Source organism: Myotis daubentonii, chromosome 3, assembly GCF_963259705.1.
Source record: "Myotis daubentonii chromosome 3, mMyoDau2.1, whole genome shotgun sequence".
Lineage (NCBI taxonomy): Eukaryota > Metazoa > Chordata > Mammalia > Chiroptera > Vespertilionidae > Myotis > Myotis daubentonii.
Window position 1 is genome coordinate 49178167 of NC_081842.1, and position 21874 is coordinate 49200040.

At 41.0% G+C, this 21874-nt stretch overlaps 1 protein-coding gene across 6 annotated transcripts in view; it reads left to right on the plus strand.

The window, feature by feature from the left end:
• Positions 1-21874, plus strand: part of IL1RAP (interleukin 1 receptor accessory protein) — a 162969-nt gene that overhangs the window by 89722 nt on the left and 51373 nt on the right. For 4 of the 6 annotated variants that reach the window (XR_009451831.1, XM_059687381.1, XM_059687380.1 and 1 more), the window contains exon 3: positions 18028-18313. The exons of 1 other annotated variant lie outside the window; for it this stretch is intronic. Coding sequence is in view for 3 of the 5 variants with exons in the window: in XM_059687381.1 (XP_059543364.1) it covers positions 18028-18313 (286 nt within the window). In the remaining 2 variants the exon portion in view is untranslated. Of the gene's footprint in view, positions 1-18027; positions 18314-21874 lie in introns of those variants that run through there. One more of the 6 variants, XM_059687384.1, reaches the window with a different exon arrangement.

Genomic DNA, 21874 nt, shown 5'->3' on the forward strand with positions numbered 1-21874 from the left:
ATCCACCCTGCTCTGTTCATGACAGGGGAAGGCACCCCAACCCCCTGATCGGCCCTGCTCTGTGTGTGACAGGGTGCGGCGCCCCAACCCCCCCATGGACCCTGCTCTGTGTGTGACAGGGTGGAGCTACAACCTCCCCATCAGCCCTGCCCTGAGTGTGACAGGAGGGAGTGCCCCAACACCCGGATCAGCCCTGCTCTGTGTGTTACAGGGGGCGTTGCCCCAACTCCCCTATCAGCCCTGCTCTGTGGGTGACAGGGGGGAGCTCCAAAACCCCCTGATTGGCCCTGTTCTGTGTGTGACAGGGGGCAGCGCCCCAACCCCCTGATCGGCCGGCTCTGTATGTGACAGGTGGCGCCACAACCCCCTGATTGGCCCTGCTCTGTGCGTGACAGGGGGTGGCGCCGCAACCTTCCCATCGACCCTGACTTGAGTGTGACAGGGGGTGGTGCCCCAACCCCCCAATCGGCCCTACCCTGAGCATGACTGGGGGTGGCATCACAACCTCCTGATCCACCCTGCTCTGTACATGACAGGGAGCGGCGCCCCAACTCCCCAATCGGCCCTGCTCTGAGCCTGACCAGGGGCTGTGGGGCAGGCACCTAAGGATTGGGCCTGCTCTCTGCCACCCAGGAGCAGGCTTAAGCCAGCAGGTCGTTATCTCCTGAGGGGTCCCAGACTGTGAGAGGGCACAAGTGGGGCTGAGGGATAACAACTCCCCCTCCGGCCAGTGCGCAAGTTTTTGTGCACTGGGCCTCTAGTATAATATAATCCTATATAATAAAAGGCTAATATGCAAATTGTCCCCATGGGTGGGCGTTCGACCTACCGGAAGTTAAATGTGCACTGACCACCAGGGGATGGTAGTGGCGGGCAGTCAGGGGAAGGGAAGCCCTGGCTGGCAGCGGGTAGCTGCTAGGGACCCTAGTATAATCCTATCTAATAAAAGAGAAACATGGTAATTAGCATATGACTGCTACCCTTCCCACTGGCTAATCAGGGCAATATGCAAATTAACTGTCAGCCAAGATGGCGGCCAGCAGCCAGGCAGCTTTAAACTAACATGAGTCTTGCTTGCTTTAGTGAGGGAGGAAACCAATGTTCCCCACCTGCCTTGCCGGCCTCAGAGCCTGCAGTTTGAAACATTGTAACAAATATAGAAGCTAAACAAAACCCCAGAAACCTGCTTTCAGCGAGCCGGGATCTCAGAGCTGGAGTTATACATTGTTTCGATTATAGAACCCAAACAAACCAGATACCTGCTTTCAGCAGCAGAGGCCTCAGAGCTGGAGCCAGAGCTAAAGCTGGCCCAGAATAAAAAAAAAAAAAAAGGAGCAGTTGGGAGCTTCAACCCTCAGCCCCTCACCCAGACTGGCCAGGCACCCCAGTGGGGACCCCCACCCTGATCCAGGACACCCTTCAGGGCAACCAGCCAGCCCCACCCATTAACCAGGCCTCTATCCTATATAGTTAAAGGGTAATATACCTCCCAGCACCGGGATCAGCGGAGCCGAGAGGCCTCCCGGCACCGGGATCAGCGTGACAGGGGGAAGCGCTCAAACCCCCTGATCGCCCTGCAGCTCTGTGTGTGATAGGGGGTGGGGCCACAACCTCCCTATCTGCCCTGCTCTGTTTGTGACCAGGGAAGGCGCCCCAACCTCCTGATCAGCCCTGCTCTCTGCCTGATACAGGGGAGCTCCCCAACCCCCTGATCGCCCTGTGGCTCTGTGTGTGACAGGGTGCGGTGGCCCAACCCCCTGATTGGCCCTGCTCTGTGTGTGACAGGGTGCAGCGCCCCAACCCCCACCCCCCCCATGGGCCCTGCTCTTGTGTGACAGGGTAGAGCCATAACCTCCCCATCGGCCCTGCCCTGAGTGTGAGAGTGGTGGCGCTCCAACCCCCTGATCGGCCCTGCTGTGTGTGTGACAGGGGGGAGCTCCTCAACCCCTGATGGGCCCTGCTCTGTGTGTGACAAGGGGGAGCTCTCCAACCCCCTGATCGACCCTGTTCTGTGCGTGACAAGGGGGAGCTCCGCAACCCCCTGATCGACCCTGCTCTGTGCGTGACAGGGTAAGGAGCCTCAACCCCCCTGATGGGCCCTGCTTGTGCGTGACAGGGGGCAGCACCCCAACCCCCGGATTGGCCCTGCTCTGTGCATGACAGGGGGTGGCGCTGCAACCTCCCCATCGACCCTGCCTTGAGTGTGACAGGGGGCGGTGCCCCAACCCCCGGATTGGCCCTGCTCTGTGCATGACAGGGGGTGGCGCTGCAACCTCCCCATCGACCCTGCCTTGAGTGTGACAGGGGGCGGTGCCCCAACCTGCCAATTGGCCCTACCCTTAGCGTGACTGAGGGTGGCATCGCAACCTTCCAATCCGCCATGCTCTGTGCATGACAGGGGTCAGTGCCCCAACTCCTCAATCGGCCCTGTTCTGAGCCTGACCAGGGGCTGCCCCTTGGGATTGGGCCTGCCCTCTTCCACCCGGGAGCAGTCCTAAGCCAGCAGGGCACTATCTCCCGAGGGGTCCTAGACTGCGAGAGGGCACAGGCCAGGCTGAGGGACCCACCTTCCCCCCGAGTGCACAAATTTTTGTGCACCGGGCCTCTAGTCCTATATAATAAAGAGCTAATATGCAAATGCTCATTGTGCCATCACGCTATCACACCGTCACACCATCACACCATAAAGGCTTAGACAGTTAACACTGGGGATAGAGGAATGTGGACCAGCCAGGCACAAATGAGCTCGTGAGAGAGGAATGGGGACCAGCCAGGCTGCAGCCCGGGAGAGAGAAAAGCTGCCCACCCTGCAGTCCCAGAAGCCTGTGGCTGTGGCCCAGGCAAAGCTGCCTGCCAACAGTCCCCTGCGGCTGTGGCCAGCCCGAGTTCTGGGTGCCTGCGGCTGGCCAGAGGGAGGGAAGCCTGAGTCCCAGGTGCTTGTGACCAGCCAGAGGAGGGAATCCTGGGTCCCGGGTGTGGGGCGAGGCAGAGGTGATTATGGGTGATTAGGACAGCAGGGGAGCAGTTAGGGGCAATTAGGCAGGCAAGCAGAGGTGGTTAGGGGGAATCAGGCAGGCAGAGGTGGTTAGGGGAGATCAGGCAGGCTGGCAGAGGGGTTAGTGCTGAACAGGCAGACAGGCAGGCGAGCAGTTAGGAGCCAGCGGTCCTGGATTGCGAGAGGCAGTCGGACATCCCCTGAGGGGCCCCAGATTGGAGAGGGTGCAGACTAGGCTGAGAGACCCCCCCCTTGCATGAATTTTGTGCACTGGGCCTCTAGTCTTACCTAATAATAGACAAACATGTAAACTGACTGTCCCTCCGCTTCTCTCACCAGCCAATCAGGAGAGTATGCAAATTAACCCAACAAAGATGGTGGTTATTGCATGAAACTCTTAGTGCAATGGGCCTCTAGTATAATATAATAGTAGAGATTCGTGCAATAGGCCTTCCCTTCCCCTGGCTGCTGGCACCGGTTTGCCTCTGGCCCAGGACCCAGGCCTTTGCTCTGGCGGAGCTCCAGACAGAGCCGGCCCCCGAGCCGTCAGGCTTCACTGCTCCGGCCCTCGGGCCGTCAGGTTTCACTCCACTGCTTGGAGCGTACGTATGCAAATTAACTGCCATGTTTTTGGGTTAATTTGCATACTCTCCTGATTGGCTGGTTAGTGTAGTGAAGGTACGGTCAATTTACATGTTTGTCTATTATTAGGTAAGATAGTTACTATGGTCCTGACTAAAATCCCATTCTAACCATTGGATCATTCCACCTGATATTTTCATTTATTTAATTTTGTGTCCATCTCTTTTTTTATAAGATTGTTAGTGGCCCAGTGCACAAAATTCGTGCACATTAAAAGGGAATTAATTAGAGGAAATATTTTAATATTGCTATTTGCCCTTTTTATATAATAGAAGTGTCAGAGATGAAAGAAAATTAATAAAATGTGTAGGAAAATCCTCCTGTCAGAGTCTGGGGCATGCCATGACACCCAGAGTCAAGTCCCTGCCCACCGCAATGCACCTCGAAATCCCACGATACCCAGACCTCGCCGGCCCCACCCCCATTGGGCAAGATCCAGGCCCATGCAGCCCCACCCCCATCAAGCCCCGCCAGGCGGGGGACGCAGCCTCAGGCCCCCCAGACTGGTGCCAGGGAAAGGGGTGTGGCCTGATGTCCTCCGTCAAGCCCCACTGGGTGGGGGGCTCAGCCAGAGTTCCCCCGTTAAACCCTGCCAGGCTGGGGGCATGGCCTGAGGTCCCCTGTCAAGGCCTGCTGGGCTAAGGGCATGGCCTCAGGTACCCTGGCCCGGCACCGGGTCAGGGGGTGTGGCCTGAGATCCTCTGGCCTAACTCCAGGGTGGGGGTTGTGGCCTGAGGTCCTCTGTCAAGCCCCACTAGGTGGGGGGGAGGGGCACACCCTCAGGTCCCCTGCCCTGGCCTGGTGCCACACAGCCTCAGGCCTGCTGATCGCTTGTTATGGCTCATTACGGGAACACCGCCTCCGCTGTGGGCGCAGCCATCTTGTGTTACAGGAACCCTGCCTCCGCTGTGGGTGCAGCCATCTTGTGATGGCATGATGGAGTGAAGGTCAATTTGCATATTACCTCTTTATTATAGGATTGACTTCTTGGTGTTCAAGGACCCATTCAGATTTATCAGGTAGATATAGCTAATATGTACTGAGCTTCTTTCATATGCCAGGTCTTTGAATTCTTATACAAAGAATTCTCTACTATAAAATTGGCATGTTATACATGCAGAACCTGAGTCTGAGAGAAGAAGTATTTTGCCCAGGATGACATGGCAAGTATATAGCACAGGGCAAATAATTACATATAGAAATTAATTCCACATGAGGTCTTCTGATATTTAAACTTTTTCTTTTTTCTGTACCCGAGCTTCCTGATTTTTTATATCTGCCTCAGCATCCAGCACAATGCCTTGCTCACAGCAGGTTCTCAGTAAATATTTAATAAATACAAATATATGAATGGCTTTTCTGTGGGAAACATCTTGATTGGAATGTGTGAACATAGATGGAGGACAAGCATCCTAGATCTATATTCAGGCAGCTTTTATTTGTGCTACCACTCAGGCAAAAGTAAGTCAATTAATCTCTCTGTCTCTGTTTTCTGGCATGTAATGTGGGAATGGGCCTGAAAGCTCAAGAGGGTGTTGTGAGATTAATTAGTTAAAATGTATACCCTGTTATATAAATGCTAATTGCTGTCAGGAGCGTGGGTTGGATTTTCCAGTGACTTGGCTTTGCAAGGCTTTGCACATTTCCATTAGTCCTCTGTGCTATCAAGCCTCCGCCTTAAGAAATCCTTTGGCTGAGGGAAACGATGACACTGTAGTTCCCCATTTTCAGGGGCCAATTCAGAGAGGCCTTCTACCGGGGAGTAGACTGGATAAGAAGGGACATTCTAAACCAAAAAGTAATTCACTATGCCAATAATTCATTACCCCTTTGCTGTTATTGGAGACAAATGTGTTTGCATAACAGCCTGTCTACAGTCTTTGTTTCTGCCGGTGCCTGCAGAGAATCATATAATTAATTTGGAATTACATGACACTCTAACTTGATGCCATTAATTTTATATTTATTTGTATACTGAATAATTTAAAAAGCTCTGACAAAATGCCCTCAGGTGGCTGGCTAGAGAAACTTAAAAGCTCACAGAACTAATTTCAAATGGGCAAATACTCTGAAGAGGAAGCTCAATAATAATACCGTATTTGCTAACATTTATGAATACTAATATATGTGTTGTAAAGGTGTCTTGCTCTTTTATGGATGTATTATTTGGTCCATGAAACATTCCAAAAAGGAGATACCTAGAAGGTAATTTCTTTTCTCCTTTAAACCATATTACATTTAATTTGGTTGAAAAGATATTAAACCTATGGTATTGGCTAAAAATCTTGGTTATTGATCAGTATTTAAATTTAAGTTTGCAGAGCCCTTTAACAAATGCCATTTGAAAAAGTGTCTGCTTTTGATGTATGAAATTATTTTATTGAAAGAAAAATTCTGCATTTCTTTATTGGTCAAGATATACAAATATCCCCCAAATCACAGTGGCTTAACACTATAGAGATTTATTTTTATCTCAGTTGCAACCCTTTGAAAGTGAGATGGCATTCTTGACTATCTCTGCTCTGAGAATTGGCAGGGATCCAGGATCTTTCCATCTTTTGATGCTCTCTTTTCAGAAATTTCTGGCCTTCAAGGTTTCATGTAAAGGAAAGAGAAAGCACCAAAGATTATGCTTGGAGTTAGAGGTGGTATAGCATTTCTTGCCACACCCATTGGCTAGAACTGAATCACGTGGCCCCAACCCAATTGCTAAGGATATGTAGATTTCATATAGGTCAAGAAAGAGAAAACAGGATTAATGAACATTTAGCCAGTCTCTGCCACAGTCTGCCCTAGTGATCACCAAAATCCCATTTCATACTTTTTCCTAAATTAGTCTGAGTATATAATTATGGTTCAAATATTGTACTAGGATTTTCATTTTCCATCTTTCATTTTACAACCAGCATTCTCCTACTTTACAAAAAAAACAAAAACAAAATTCACTTATCACCTATCATCTGTCTTACCCGTAATTATTGCGCAGTGCTATAAAGACCCCCAAGAACAAAGTGACAATTTGTAATATTAGTGTCAGAAAGTCTCCTTTAATTCAGATACCATTAACCTCCAGAAACTCTTCCTCTCCCTCTCCAATTTACCAGTGTTCCCTTTAACAATGAGTCATGTGCCCTATTGGACTGCAGACTGAAGGGTACTGGGTTTGATTCCAGTCAAGGGCATATACCTCGGTTGCAGGCTCAATTCCTGGACTTCGTTGGGGCCTGTGTGGGAGGCAGCCAATGCATGTGTCTCTCTCACATCGATGTTTCTCTCTCTGTCTCTCCTCTCCCTCTATCTCTAAAAAAAATCAATGGAAAAATATTCTTGGGTGAGGATTAACAAAACAAATAACAAAAAATGAAGAAGAAGAAGAAGAATGAGTCATGAAATCAGAACTGTCAGTTGGGGTGATCTGAACTGAGATATATTGCAGAGTGTGGTTGCCTCTATCATCATCCAAATTTGAACAAATACTATAGAGCTCTCGAGAGAGATGCCTTTAGGAACTACATAAAAAATGTATTTTATGAAATATAGAAGGCAGTAGTATTTTATTATACCCAGAAAACAAACTTAATATGGTGAAGTTCCAAATCTATCAGCTGTCCAATTGTGTATCTCTCTCTCTTTTAAATTACCTATATGTATAAAAGTGTAAATATGCAAATCAACTGGATGGCTGAACGACCGATTGCTATGATGTGCACTGACCACCAGGGGGCAGATGCTCAATGCAGGAGCTGCCCCCAGCCCGCAGGCCTTGATTGACTAATCAGGGCCTGCTGGCCAACCTCTCAGTCCCTCCCCCCGGCCAGCAGGCTCCAATCACCTGATGGGGAACGGAAACCCGGGGTGGGTGGCGGTGGATGCAGGCAGTGCAGGCCAAGGTGAGTGGAAGTGAGCGGGGCCCAAATCACCCCGCCGGTCACCCCCCACATAGAGGGCGACCAGTGCAAAGGGCAGGGCTGGTGAACGGCAGGAACATCCAACCTCTCAGTCCCTCCCCCCAGCCGGTAGGCTCTGATTGCCCAATGGGGAATGGGGAACCGGGGGCGGGGCTAGCTGCCAGCAGCTGCAGAAGATCAGTCCTGATCACAGGCCAGGCCAGGGGACCCTACTGGTACACGAATTTTGTGTGTCAGGACCCTAGTACACAATAATTCAAAAGTGAATGACAGTCATGCCAACATGTACTAATACAATTTTGGAATTAAAAATGAAATTGATACTATTTTCTAACAGAAAGTAGGTATACTTAGAATGGTTTGACACCAAGAATGGCTTTGCCAATTGTATGCCATACTGGATATTTCCTCCCTCCTTTCTTCCTTCTTCCATCCTTTCTTTTCTTTATTAACATTTTCATTGTTTTTAAAGCAAATCACACACAGAGATGTGTTTTTTAAAGCTAAAGATTAAAAAAAAACCAATATAATTGTATTCTTCATACTTTGACATTTTTCTCCCATTAGTTATCTTCCTCAGAGGCAACCGCTTTTTTGATTATTTTATATATTTCTTATGACGATTCTGATCTATATTTTACTAACCAATTTGTGTAAATTTTTATTTTTAATTTCAGCATTATTTCTTCACTTTTTAAATTACACAAAATGTATAATTCTCTCAAACTGCCATTCCTTCTATTTCCCTCTCCATCCCTCTTTCTATAATAGCATAACAATATTTGGTTGAATTAATAATTATTTAATATGTCTTCACATATTAATGAACTGTTATTATGTTAACTTTGGTTTTGAAGTTATTAATGGCCTTGATTTCATATGCTTACTTTAATTTGTATCTTTTAGTAACACTTTTCATAATTTTCAATTGTCTTTCAGTATAATTTTCCACATTGCTAATCTAACTAGGCAATCTATCATTTACAAATTATTACTTTTTTGGACCTTTCCATTTCTTCCTACTTACACCGATCCATCACCAAGCCTTGCTGTATAGCTGTTATCCTGGGATCTCCTTCACTATTCTTCAGGGGTTCTTCTTCTCTCTCTTGCATTAGATCCCTATTCTGTGATCATATTGTTTCCTCTTTCTTCATTTTTTATCTCATCTTGATGGTATACATCCCCCAGAAGCTTCCTGATAAAGAGCACATGAACTATCAAATTACTTGGTCTTTATGTGTCTGAAAATGTTACCTTCACACTTGATGATTTCGTTGGGTTTAGATAGAGATCAGAAATAATTTTCTTGTAGATGAATTGCTTCATTTCTGTACAGTCTTGTGTGTGAATGTTCCAAAGCTGTTCTGACATGTCAGCGGCTCTCAACCTGTGGGTCGTGACCCCTTTGGCGGTCAAACGACCCTTTCACAGGGGTCGCCTAAGACCATCCTGCATATCAGATATTTACATTACGATTCATAACAGTAGCAACATTACAGTTATGAAGTAGCAACGGAAATAATTTTATGGTTGGTCACAACATGAGGAACTGTATTTAAAGGGCCAGAAGGTTGAAAACCACTGTGATATGTGGTCTTTTGTATATAACCATTTTCTACCTCTTTCTTACTATCTGGTGGATTATATAACTTTTATCTAGTTTAAAAAATATTTTTGTGGTGTAAGTCTGTTTTTATCTACTGTACAATGGGAATGACAGGTCCTCTTACCTTGGAAGGTTATATATTTTAGTTCTGGAATTAATTTGAATTAGTTAATTGAGAGTTTTCTTTTTTTAAATTTATTTTCCTTTGGGTTTCCTATCATTCAGATGATGAGACTCCTGGACTGGTTTTCTTATTTTCTTGTCTTTTTTATTTTTGCTCTTCTTTTTAAGAAATTCTCAACTTTAACTTTCAAACAACCCGTTTATTACTTTTTAACAGTCTGCAATCATATTTTTAACTTTAATGAGCTTTTTCTTTTCTCTGAATATTTCTTTGTTATATCATCCTGTTCTTGCTTCATTCATTTAGCAGTTCCCTCATTTTTTAGAGGATGTTAGTAATGGTTGCTTTTTAAATATTTTTTCTTTGAATAATTTTGGCTTCCTCAAAGTTTCTTTTACATTGTTCATTGGATGTTACCTTTCATGGTCAAGATTTGTTTTGGATGTGTTCTGGGGCTATCTGTTCATTTATTAGAATTTATTATAAAGCTGACTAAAAATTCTAAATGGGATCTTCCAAGAATGAATTAAGAAAAAACAGAAAACTTGGACAGACAGATTACAACAAGTGAAATCAAAGCAATAATAAAAAAAATTCCCAATTAAAAAATCCACAATGAATTATACTAAACATTCAAAAAAGAACTAACACCTATCCTTCTCAAACTATTCCTAAAATTTCAAGAGGAGGGAAAACTCCCAAGCACTTTACAAGGTCAGCATTCTCTTAATTTCAAAACCAGATAAAGACACTACAAAGAAAGAAAATTATAGGCTAATATTCTTATTGAACATAGATGCAAAAATTCTTAACAAAATATTAGCAAACCAAATGTAACAATACAGTAAAATGATCATACAGTTCCTTCTATTCCTACTTTGCTGTAAGTTTTTATCATAAATAAGTGCTGGACTTTGTCACACATTTTTTCTGCATTTATTGACATGATCATATGATTTTTATCCTTCATTTTGTATATGTGGCATTTTATGTTAATTAATATGTGATTATTGAACTAAACTTGCATCCAAAGAATAAATCCCATTTGAAAATGCTATATGATCATTTTATATCCTATCTCAATTAAAAAGGCAGAAGTAAAACTGTCATTATTTACAGATGACATGGTACTAAATATAGAGAACCTAAAAATTCTAGAGAACCCTAAAGATTATAGAGAACCCAAAGATATATAGAACCACCAAAAATTGAGAGAAATGATAAATGAATTCTTAAATTTATCAGGATACCAAATAAATATTCAGAAATTGGTAGCATTTTTAAAATTGTTTTATTAAAGTATTTCAAAGAATATTATATATGTCTCCTTTTTTATTTTCCCCTTTACTTTCCCCTAGCCTCCCATACCCCCCAGTGTCTTGTGTCCATTGGTTATGCTTATATGCATGCATACAAGTCCTTCGGTTGATCTCTTACCTCCCCCCCAGCCTCCCCAGCCTTCCTGCTGTAGTTTGACAGTCTGTTCAATGTTGCTTTGCCTCTGTATCTATTTTTGCTCATCAGTTTATAATGGTCTTAATTATCCATAAATGAGTGAGATAATGTGGTATTTTTCTTTCATTGACTGGCTTATTTCACTTAGCATAATGCTCTCCAGTTCCATCCATGCTGTTGCAAATGGTAAGAATCCCTTCTTTTTTACAGCAGCATAGTATCCCATGGTGTAGATGTACCACACTTTTCTAATCCATTCATCTGCTGATGGGTACTTAGGCTGTTTCCAGATCTTAGCTATGGTGAATTGTGCTGCTATGAACATAGGGGTGCATATAGCATTTCTGACTGGTGTTTCTGGTTTCTTGGGATGTATTCCTAGAAGTGGGATCACTGAGTCAAATGGGAGTTCCATTTTTAATTGGTATACCAATAATAAATTATCAGAAAAAGAAATTAAAAAACACTTCTATTTACAATTGCATCAAAAATATCTAAGAATAAATTTAGTCAAGGAAGTAAAAAAACAACAACCTGTATTTATAAAATTACAAGACAAAGAATTAAGAGTTTAGAGAAGATACAAATAAATGGAAACATTACTGTGCTCTTGGATAGGAAGAACTAACATCATTAAAATGTCCATCTACCAAAAGCAATGTATAGATTCAATACAATTCCTATTAAAATACTAATGGCATTTTTCATAGAACTAGAACTAATAATCCAAAATATTTATATGGAATCACAAAAGACTGGGATAGCCACAGAAATATTGAGGAAGAAGAACGAAGTTGGTGGTATAAGGCCATTTGATATCAAACTATACTACAAGGCTGTAGTACTAAAAACAGCATGGTACTGGCATAAAAGCAGATACATAGATCAATGGAATAGAATTAAGGCCACACACCTACCACTATATGGTCAATTAATAGATGACAAAGAAGGCAACCACATACAATGGGGTAAAGACAGTCTATTCACCTTGGCTGGTGTGGCTCAATTGGTTGGGCATTGCCCTGTGCACCAAAAGGTTGCCAGTTCAATTCCCAGTCAGGGCACATGCCAGATTGCAGGCTGGATCCCTGGTGGGAGGGGTGTGCAGGAGGCAGCCTACCAATGTTTCACTCTCACATCAATGTTTCTCTCTCCCTCTCTCCTTCCCTCTAAAATTCAATTAAAAAAATTATATATATATATATTTTTTTTTAAAAAAATAGCCCAGCTGGTTTGGCTCACTGGATAGAGTGTTGGCCCGGGGTCTGAAGGGTTGAGGGTTCCATTCTGGTCAAGGGCACATATCTCGGTTGCAGGCTCAGTCCCCACCCAGGTTGGGGTCTGTGTGAGAGGCAACCAATCATTGTGTCTCTCTCATATCAACATTTTTCTCTCCTCCTCTCCCTTCCACTCTCTCTAAAAATCAAAGGAAAAAATATTCTCGTGCTGAGCTGGTGTGGCTCAATGATTAAATGTCAACCTATGAACCAGGAGGTCATGGTTTGATTCCTGGTTAGGGCACATGCCAGGTTGTGGGCTCAATCCCCAGTAGGGGGTATATAGGAGGTAGACTATCAATGATTCTCTCTCATCATTAATGTTTCTCTCTCTTGCTCTCCTTCTCTCTCTCTCTCTCCCTTTATCTCTGAAATAAATAAAAGTATATTTTTTAAAAAATCCTCAGGTGAGTATTAACCAAAAAAAATAAAAATAGAGACAGACTTTGGTTGGGGGAAGGGTGGGATTGAGCAAAAAGGGGGGTGGTACAGAAAGACCTCATAGACATGGACAACAGTATGGTGATTGTTGGGAGGAAAATGATGGGTGGAGGTGGAAGAGGGTATAAGGGGGATAAATGGTGATGAGAAAAAAATACGGAAAAAAAGGAAAAAATTGAAGATGACAAATTTAAAACTGACCATGTCAATAATCACTTTGAATGTAAGTGTATTAAGCACCCTGATTAAAAGGTAGAAATTTTCAAAATGATTTAAAAAAGCAAGACCCAACCAAATTTAGTCAATAAGAAACACACTTTAAAATATTTAAACACAAATAAATAAATAAATAAGCACATAAATAAATAAATAAATAAATAAATGGAAGAACTTTTTAAAATGATGTTGAAAAAAATGGACAGATACATGCAAAATTTAAACTAGACCACCTTCTTACATCATATACAAGAATAAACTCAAAATGAATTAAATACTTAAATGTAAGACTCAAAACTATAAAATTCCTACAAGAAAACATAAGCAATATACTCTAACATTTCTCTTAGCAAGATTTTTTTCTGACATATCAGCTTGGACAAGGGAAAAAAAAATAAACAAATGGATCTACATCTAACTAAAATACTGTTTGCCCAGCAAAGAAAACCATCAACAAAATAAAAAGATATCCTACTGAATGGTGGAAGCTGTTCACCAATGATACATCTGATAAGGGATTGATATCCAAAATTTATAAACAACTCATACAATGCAATGCCAAAAAACAAACAAACAAACAATCCAATAAAAAGTGGTGGAAGACCTGAAGAGACACTTCTCCAAGGAAGACATACAGATGGCCAGTGGACATATGAAAGGATGCTCAAAGTCACTAACCATCAGAGAAATGCAAATTAAAACCACAAGCTATCACCTCATACCTGTCAGAATGGCTGTCATAATAAATCAAACAAGTGTTGGTGAGGATATGGAGAAAAGGGAACCCTCATGTAGTGTTGGTGGGATTATCAATTATGAAAAATAGTATGGAGTTTCCTAAAAGAATTAATAATGGAACTGCCATATGGCCCAGCAATTTCACCATGTTCCCTTTTGTTCTGTGTTGGCAAATATGAAAGTACGGAGAATGAGTTTCCCTTAGCTTAGATCCTTTGATATGCATGATATACAGCAGAGCTTTGTTATACTAAGTCACAGAAAATATGGATTTGCTTTTGGGAATATATCTGAAGAAACCCAAAACACTAATTCAAAAGATTATATGCATCCCTTTGTTCACTGCAACTTTACTTACGATATTCAAGATATGGAAGCAACCCAAGACAAATAGATAAAAAAATAAGTAGTGATTTATACAATGGAATATTACTAATAAAGTATGAAGTCTTACCATTTGTAACAGCATGGAGAACCTAGAGAGTATTAAGCTAAGTGAATAAGCCAAACCCCCCCCAAAAAGACAAATGCCATATAATTTCACTTATATATGGAATCTAAAGAACAAAATAAATGAACAAATAATAGAAACACACTCGTAGATAAAGAGAACAAAATTCTGGTTGCCAGATGTGAAGGGATTGGAGAGGTGGCTGAAAAAGGCTAAGGAATTAAGAACTACACATTGATAGTTACAAAATAGTCATGGGGATGTAAAGTACAGCCTAGGGAATATAGACATGAATATTGTCATAACTATGTATGGTGCCAGGTGGGCACTTGAAATAGCTAGGGGACCATTCTGTAAATTACACAATCATCTAGCAACTGTGTGCTGTACACAAAACTAATACAAATAATATTGAATATAAATGTAATTGAAAAATTAAATTAAAAAAAATTAAATATGAATGCGAGGCTTGTTAACCATGAGCTTTTCTGTTGGATGGTGTGGTGGTGCAATTTGTTAATGAACCACTGATATTAAGAGTGCTACATTTTTTTCTGAAGCTAGCCACATTTTCCGTAGAAGATTCATTCATTCTTTTGCCTGGTGGGTAAAGGTATCCCCGCTTCATCCTTGGAGCTGGGTGGGAAAGGTTACTGAGTGCTAGGAGAGTGGAGTTAGAACAAAGGCTGTCACGTTTGACATAGCTTTTATCTGATTGTCCTTATTTCACCACCCTCAGCTGTGTCCTCAGTTTTGAGGTAACTGATTGCATTTGCCAGGATAGAATAGATTATTCATATTGGTAAAAAGCAAATCTCTATTTTCTATGACTTAGCATAACAAAGCTCTGCTATATATAATCCATATCAAGGGATCTAAGCTAAGAGAGTCTCATGCCAACCCAGCAGGAAAGGAAGCATGGCCCTTCAAGTGGCTGATCCTTACTTTAGAGGGAATGCAAGTATACTAGTAATCTTACACTATGTCTAGAAGCGAACCCAGGAATACTGGTGAACAGCACTGATGGTTTTTTTATGTTGCTACTGATAGCTCCTCCTGGGTCTTTTCTGTATTCTGTATTGCTGATTGGTTTGTTCTCCAGTTTTTCCCTGCTGGCAGGGTTTTTCATTCTAAATAGGCTAAGCTTGTTACCACTTGTTCATTTTGATGTTGCTGTTACCTTTTCTCCCATCCTTGCTGTTACTTGGGGTTATGTCTTGAAAAGTAATTTTTAGTTTTTGTGGAGTTTCAGAAGGGAATGAAATTGGATGCATGTACATAGTCTGACATAGTTATCTAAAAAAAACTATGGTTATATTTTTCTATAAATTGAATGAGGTAATTCTGCAATTTTGCAGTTTTACTGAAAATAATTTAAAGAATGCGATAAGGTAGATGTTTTATAAAATATTTTAGAATCAAGTTTGTATTGATGTGAACAACATTTTGATCTCACATTTCTTTCTCTGTATATTGGATTTCAAAAGGTGTTTCTAAATGAAAGCAATTATAAGTAGAAGCAATTTGTTGAGTCTTAGAAAAGTCAGTTTGTTAAACTTTCCAGATATAATATTTACTTAGTGATTTATTACTTACTCACAAATCCCTTTGCAAGTCATAAAGCTTCAAATCCTTTGCTTTTATCAAACTTAAAGTAGCCACTAATTTAGTTGTTCGATCCATTATCTGCCCTCCCCAAAATATTGCCTAACAACCATAAACTTTAGTGACAAACTTCATTTTGTTTGTTACACATGTATTTTTCTTAGGATCTGTAGGCTGCTGGGCAGTTCTACTAACAGAAGCGTGGCTTGCTCTTGCATCACTGGTCAGCTGTGAAAGGCCAGGCAGTGTGCTGGTGGTCTCCTATTGCTGGTGGTCTCTCATTCAGGTTTTCCTGGGTATCTTAGTAAGTTCTGGCTGCTGTAAAAGAATACCACAGATTGGTGGTTTAAACAACACACATGTATTACAGTTCAGGAGGCTGAGAATTCCAAGATCAAGGCACTGATAGATTAGGTGTCTGGTGAGAACTTTCCCTCCAATTTGCAAAGGGCTTCCTTCTCATAGTAGAGAAAGAGAGAGAGAGAGAGAGAGAGAGAGAGAGAGAGAGAGAGAGAGAGAGAGAGAGAGAGAGAGAAAGGAGAGCGGAGGATGTGGATATAGAAAGGAATTTGAATTAGGTCTGTTTATTCAAACTTTATCTTCCAGAGATGTTAAGTGATAGGTCATTAAAAATAATTTGTTATGATAAAAGTATAAATGGGGCATAAAACTCCAAAGGAGTTTAAAGACTGAATAACCTTGCTAGAAGTAAACTTCTTTTGTTCTTAGCTATGGACAGATTTTCTCAATGCTTACATATACATAAAACATTTTCAAGTAATGCCTAACCCCTTTCATTCAAAAGTAGCCCATCCTGATTATTATCAAGAGATGATTTACAATATAATTTTATATTTACTAAATACTTATAAAGTTGAAAATACTATGTATTACTTAAGTTGTATATATTATAATCATAATAAAATTCAACTTTTCAACAAAGAGCATTATATATTGCACAGAAAAGTAAAGTAATAAAAAGTAAAAAAAAAAACAGAAATCTATTTTATTAAAATAAGATTATGTATGAAGATAGTGGAATTAATACAAGGTCAAGGAGAAAAAGAACAGAATAGAATTACCAATGGTTAAAATAAAGCTTGTTTACATATTTTAGGTGGATATTGGTGTATGGCAAATCACTATTTAATTGACTGTAATTTAAAAAGTGGTATAACTATTTTAAAAGATCATTACTTAAAATATAACATTAGGGTATATTTTTAGTGTTTATACTTAGGTTGAAAAGTTTTAATGTCAGCTGAAATGTCAGGAATATTACATAGTTAAAAACGCATACACACATATTCATATGCATGTGAATGTATGTAAGTACGTAGATTGTGAGGAAAAAAGAAAACTGTTTTAAGGTGATTGCTTTGGGTCTTTTAATACTCTATCACCCCTGGTTTCTCTGTTCTTGTCTCCATATGATGAGATCTAGAACTCTCCATCCATATATCATAAAAAGGTCATTTATTATCATTTTCCAGTATGTACAAGTGATTACTTTTCATTATAAAAATAAATTATAAAAGTCATTATCGATGTATTTGACTCTGAGTCATTGAAATTATAGCTCCTTTGTTCCCTAATGAGTGTCACTGAAACCTCTTGACTTCTTAAGGTCTGCTCTCTAACCTGGTGTCCAGTAGACACACACAACTAGCTAAAAATGAGATGCGCTGTAGGTGTTAAGCACATCGGATTCTAAAGACTTGTACCAAAAAAAGAATGTAAATATAAAACAGCTCATTAGCATATTAAGAGTGCTTGGGATATATCAAGTTTAACAAAATATGCAAAAATAATTTTACCTGCTTTTTTAAACGTTTTACTGTGGCAAGTAGGATATCTGAAATTACAAATGTGGCTCAGGTTTTATTGCTAATGGAGAACTCAGATCTAGCCCTGAAGTCAGGAGCCCTTTTTACCATTTGTGTAACATTTTATTTATTTCATGGCTGAGCAACACTAGCACAAATTTCCAATTATTACAAATATATATGCTCTCATAACACCATGCACTTCTTAGCACTTATCACAGTTGTAAAGTAGTACTTACCTAAGTACTTACTCACTAGACTGTAACTTCAACAAGGTCAGGAACCATGTCTGCTCTTGCTCACTATTGTACTTACAGGCTTAACTAAGCTAAGGGAGACATGGTAGACATTTATTAAACCCTCAATTAAAGAATAAATGATCCTTCTTGTATACAATGGCATGTCTCAATTTCCAAAAGAGAAGAGAGTGTGATGTAACAGCTGAGATCCCTGCCCCATGAGATCCCTACATGACTTATTTTTCAGGTGAGATTCTCCCCCATATCTTTAAGAGTTTAGTGGGATCAAACTATTAAATCCAATTATTAGCCAAGAGATAGTCATAAAATGGTAAAGGAATAAGGGGAAAGTCATTTCTTCACTTCACAGGTGCCTGTTATATGCAGTTATTAAAGAGTGGTGATTGAAGATGACTAGAGAAGGAAGCTCCTGGGAAAGATTGGGTATCTGGAGAGAAAGTGTGAGGTGACTCATCTGCCTTTTCTTTTTGATTGTTCCAGAACGCTGCGATGACTGGGGACTAGATACCATGAGGCAGATCCAAGTGTTTGAAGATGAGCCAGCTCGCATCAAGTGCCCACTCTTTGAACACTTCTTGAAATATAACTACAGCACAGCCCATTCGGCTGGCCTTACTCTGATCTGGTATTGGACTAGGCAGGACCGGGACCTTGAGGAGCCAATTAACTTCCGCCTCCCGGAGAACCGCATCAGTAAGGAGAAAGATGTGCTCTGGTTCCGGCCCACCCTTCTCAATGACACGGGCAACTATACCTGCATGCTAAGGTAGTCTGACTTTTGGTGGTGACATACTCTTTTGCATTTAGTCCCCAGGCCTTTATCCAGATGATGTATGTGCCATGACTCTGGAGAGGGGGAGGAAGCATCTAACACTTCACCTCAGCGGCTCAGCTAAGTTTGGCTAAAAGATGTGTGAGGAGAAAATGGTTGTGCTTCTGAGAACATTCTTCGTAGGTGGTTCCTTTTCAAATCCTGACATATAGCAAGGTTGTCTAAAGGGAGAGCCTTGTTTATTTGTCCCCTTTCCCTGACATTGGAAGCTGCCTACACTTCTGTCCCACCTGGAAGCATCAATTCCTCTAGACCAGCGGTTCTCAACCTGTGGGTCACGACCCCTTTGGGGATCCAACGACCCTTTCACTGGGTTCGCCTAAGACCATCGGAAAACACATTTGTAATTACATATTGTTTTTGTGATTAATCACTATGCTTTCATTATGTTCAATTTGTAACAATGAAAATACATCCTGCATATCAGATATTTACATTATGATTCATAACAGAAGCAAAATTACAGTTATGAAGTAGCAACGATAATAATTTTATGGTTGGGGGTCACCACAACATGAGGGACTGCCTTAAAGGGTTGTAGCATTAGGAAGGTTGAGAACCACTGCTCTAGACAATAAGCAGGGCAGGGAGTAGAACCCATTTGTATCTGCTATTGTCATCTTTCAAAGTGCTTGGCACGGAATAAAACATGGAGATGCCTTTTATAGAAGGAAGACTATCTGGGAGGCATCAGATATATTTAGAACAGTGCTTTTCATTTTTCTACCAAAATTCCCCTAAGAAGCAAATGGGCACCATATCCCTGGGGATCTAAGAATATAATGCAAAGCACTCTATCAGTATGCAAAATTTCTTTCAGATTCACTTTTTTCTTGGAAGTTCATGTAAATTTTGCATGTTACTCCAGAATATACCTATATTTCTTTTACTACCAATTAATGTTTTTGCTCTGAGGGGGAAAAATTAAACTAAGGCCTTTCTAAAGAATAATCATTTTAAAGCTTAGTTCTTTGGCTACTTTTTTCCCCAAAGTTCCTTTTGGCTTCCAGGCTTTACTTTGTTTTTAAACTCCCATCTGTGTTATGGAATTACTTTTTTACATTGTTTCCTACTATTTAATGAGTGCATTGGTTTTCTAGGGTTGCCATAACAAAATACCATGGACTGAGTGGTTTAAACAATAAAAATTTTGTTTTCTCACAGTTCTGGAGACTAGAATTCCAAGATCAAGATGTTGACAGAGTTGGTTTCATTCATCTCTTCTTGATTTGTAGAGGACTGTATTCTCTCCATGTCTTCACATGGTCCTCTCTGCCTAACCCTCCATCCTCCCACCCACCATGTCTTCTGTGTCCTAATCTCTTCTAAAAACATTAGTCATATTGGATTAGGGTCTACCTATATGACCTCATTTGACCTTAATTATCCTTTTCAAAAGTTATCTCCAAATACAGTCATATTATGAGGTACTGGGAGTTAGGTCTTCCTCATAAGAATTTTGGGAGGACACTATTCAGGGCCTATAACAATGGAACAATTTAGAATAACATAACAATAGGTAACCCCAGACCGTCTTCTGATGCCCCCTGTCACTCAGAGGTGTTAACTGTTCTCTGATAGAGAACTAGGACTGTGTTGGATAAATTTAAACCATGTAATGATTAAGTGAAGAAGGACCTAATTTCTATCACAGAAACACATTTTGATCACTGGGTCCTTAGGAGTCCCTAGAAATGCTGAAGGCCTTTCTGAGGCTTTCACATGACTGTTTAATTTTATTGGAGTGGATTCTAAACTGGTGCATGGGCTTCAGGGATCCTCAAATAGTCATGCATACATTATATCCTAGTACTTTGTAGGAAAGGTTAGAAAAGTTATTAGTGGAAAGAGTACTGGATGAGAAGACAGAAACCTAGATTACCATCCCAGCTCTGCCACTACTTAGCTGGTGACCATAACCAAGTCAATACATGTCTGATATTTGCATAAGAAAGTCAGCCTAAATGGTCTTTGAGCTCCTTTCCATTTTTGACAATTGTTAATCGTTAATATTCCCACATGGACATTAGCAATTACCTGGGAAGGGGTCATCAATCACTTTCTTAGTGACCTTGGTTTCTACTGTACAATACATTCTAATGCTTCAGTATCTATTTCCTTTTCCTAATCAACCTTCTAATGGTCTAGAGCAGTGGTCAGCAAACACATTAGTCAACAGAGCCAAATATCAACAGTACAACGATTGAAATTTCTTTTGAGAGACAAATTTTTTAAACTTAAACTATATAGGTAGGTACATTGTTATTAACTTAATTAGGGTATTCCTAAGGCTTAGAAAGAGCCACATTCAAGGGGCCAAAGAGTCGCATGTGGCTCATGAGCCACAGTTTGCCAACCATGGGCTAGAGCTCTTCCCCAAACTTTTCTAATCTTCTCTGACATAATAGGAGCAGAGATACATGGCAGTTAAGGCCTAAGTATACCTTTAGTGTTATGTATTCATTTTCAGATTGTCTCTTCAGTTTACATGTCTATTTTCTATGTCTCTAAAGAAAAATCTAAAATTATACTTGCCTGATGGGGGCACCAGAAGATTCTCATTGTCCTAAGGTGATTCCTAAACTGAGAATGAGAAACTGAACCACTGAATTAATAGCCTGATGTCTTTAGGCCATCAGGATAAGATTCAATTTATAGGATTCTACTGCTTGTATACTTTCTCTTAAAAAACTATTATTGATTTCAGACAGGAAGGGAGAGGGAGAGAAAGAGAGAGAGAGAAACATCAATGATGAGAGAGAATCATTGATCGTCCGCCTCTTGCACATCCCAGCCAGGCATGTGCCCTACCTGGGAATCGAACCCTGACCTCCTGATTCATAGGTCGATGCTCAAACATTGAGCCACATGAGCCAGGTTTTATTCTTTCTTTTTTTAATTTAATTTTATTTATTTATTGTCTAAAGTTTTACATGTTTCCTTTTTCCTCACTTGACCTCCACCTCCCAGCCATTCCCACCCCTGGCAAGCCACCACTGCCCCAGTGCTTGTTTCACTGGTTATGCTAATATGCATGCATACAAGTCCTTTGGTTGCTCTCTAACACCCCCCCCCCGCCCCCCCCCCCCCCCCGCCACCTCCCCTGCCATTTGTCTCTGGATCTATTCTTGTTCATGAAATTATGGTGATCATTATATCCCACATATGAGTGAGATCATGTTATATTTATCTTTCTCCGACTGGCTTATTTTGCTTAGCATAATGCTCTCCAGTTCCATCCTTGCTGTTCAAATGGTAAGAATTCCTTCTTTTTTATAGCAGTGTCTAGATATATCACTGTTTATAGCAGTGTCTAGATATATCATTGTCTAGATATATCACTGTTTTTTAATCCACTCATCTGATGATGGGCACTTAGGCTGTTTCCAAATCTTACCTATTGTAAATTGTGCTGCTATGAACATAAGGGTGCACATATCCTTTCTGATTGGTGTTTCTGGTTTCTTGGGATATAGTCCTAGAAGTGGGATTACT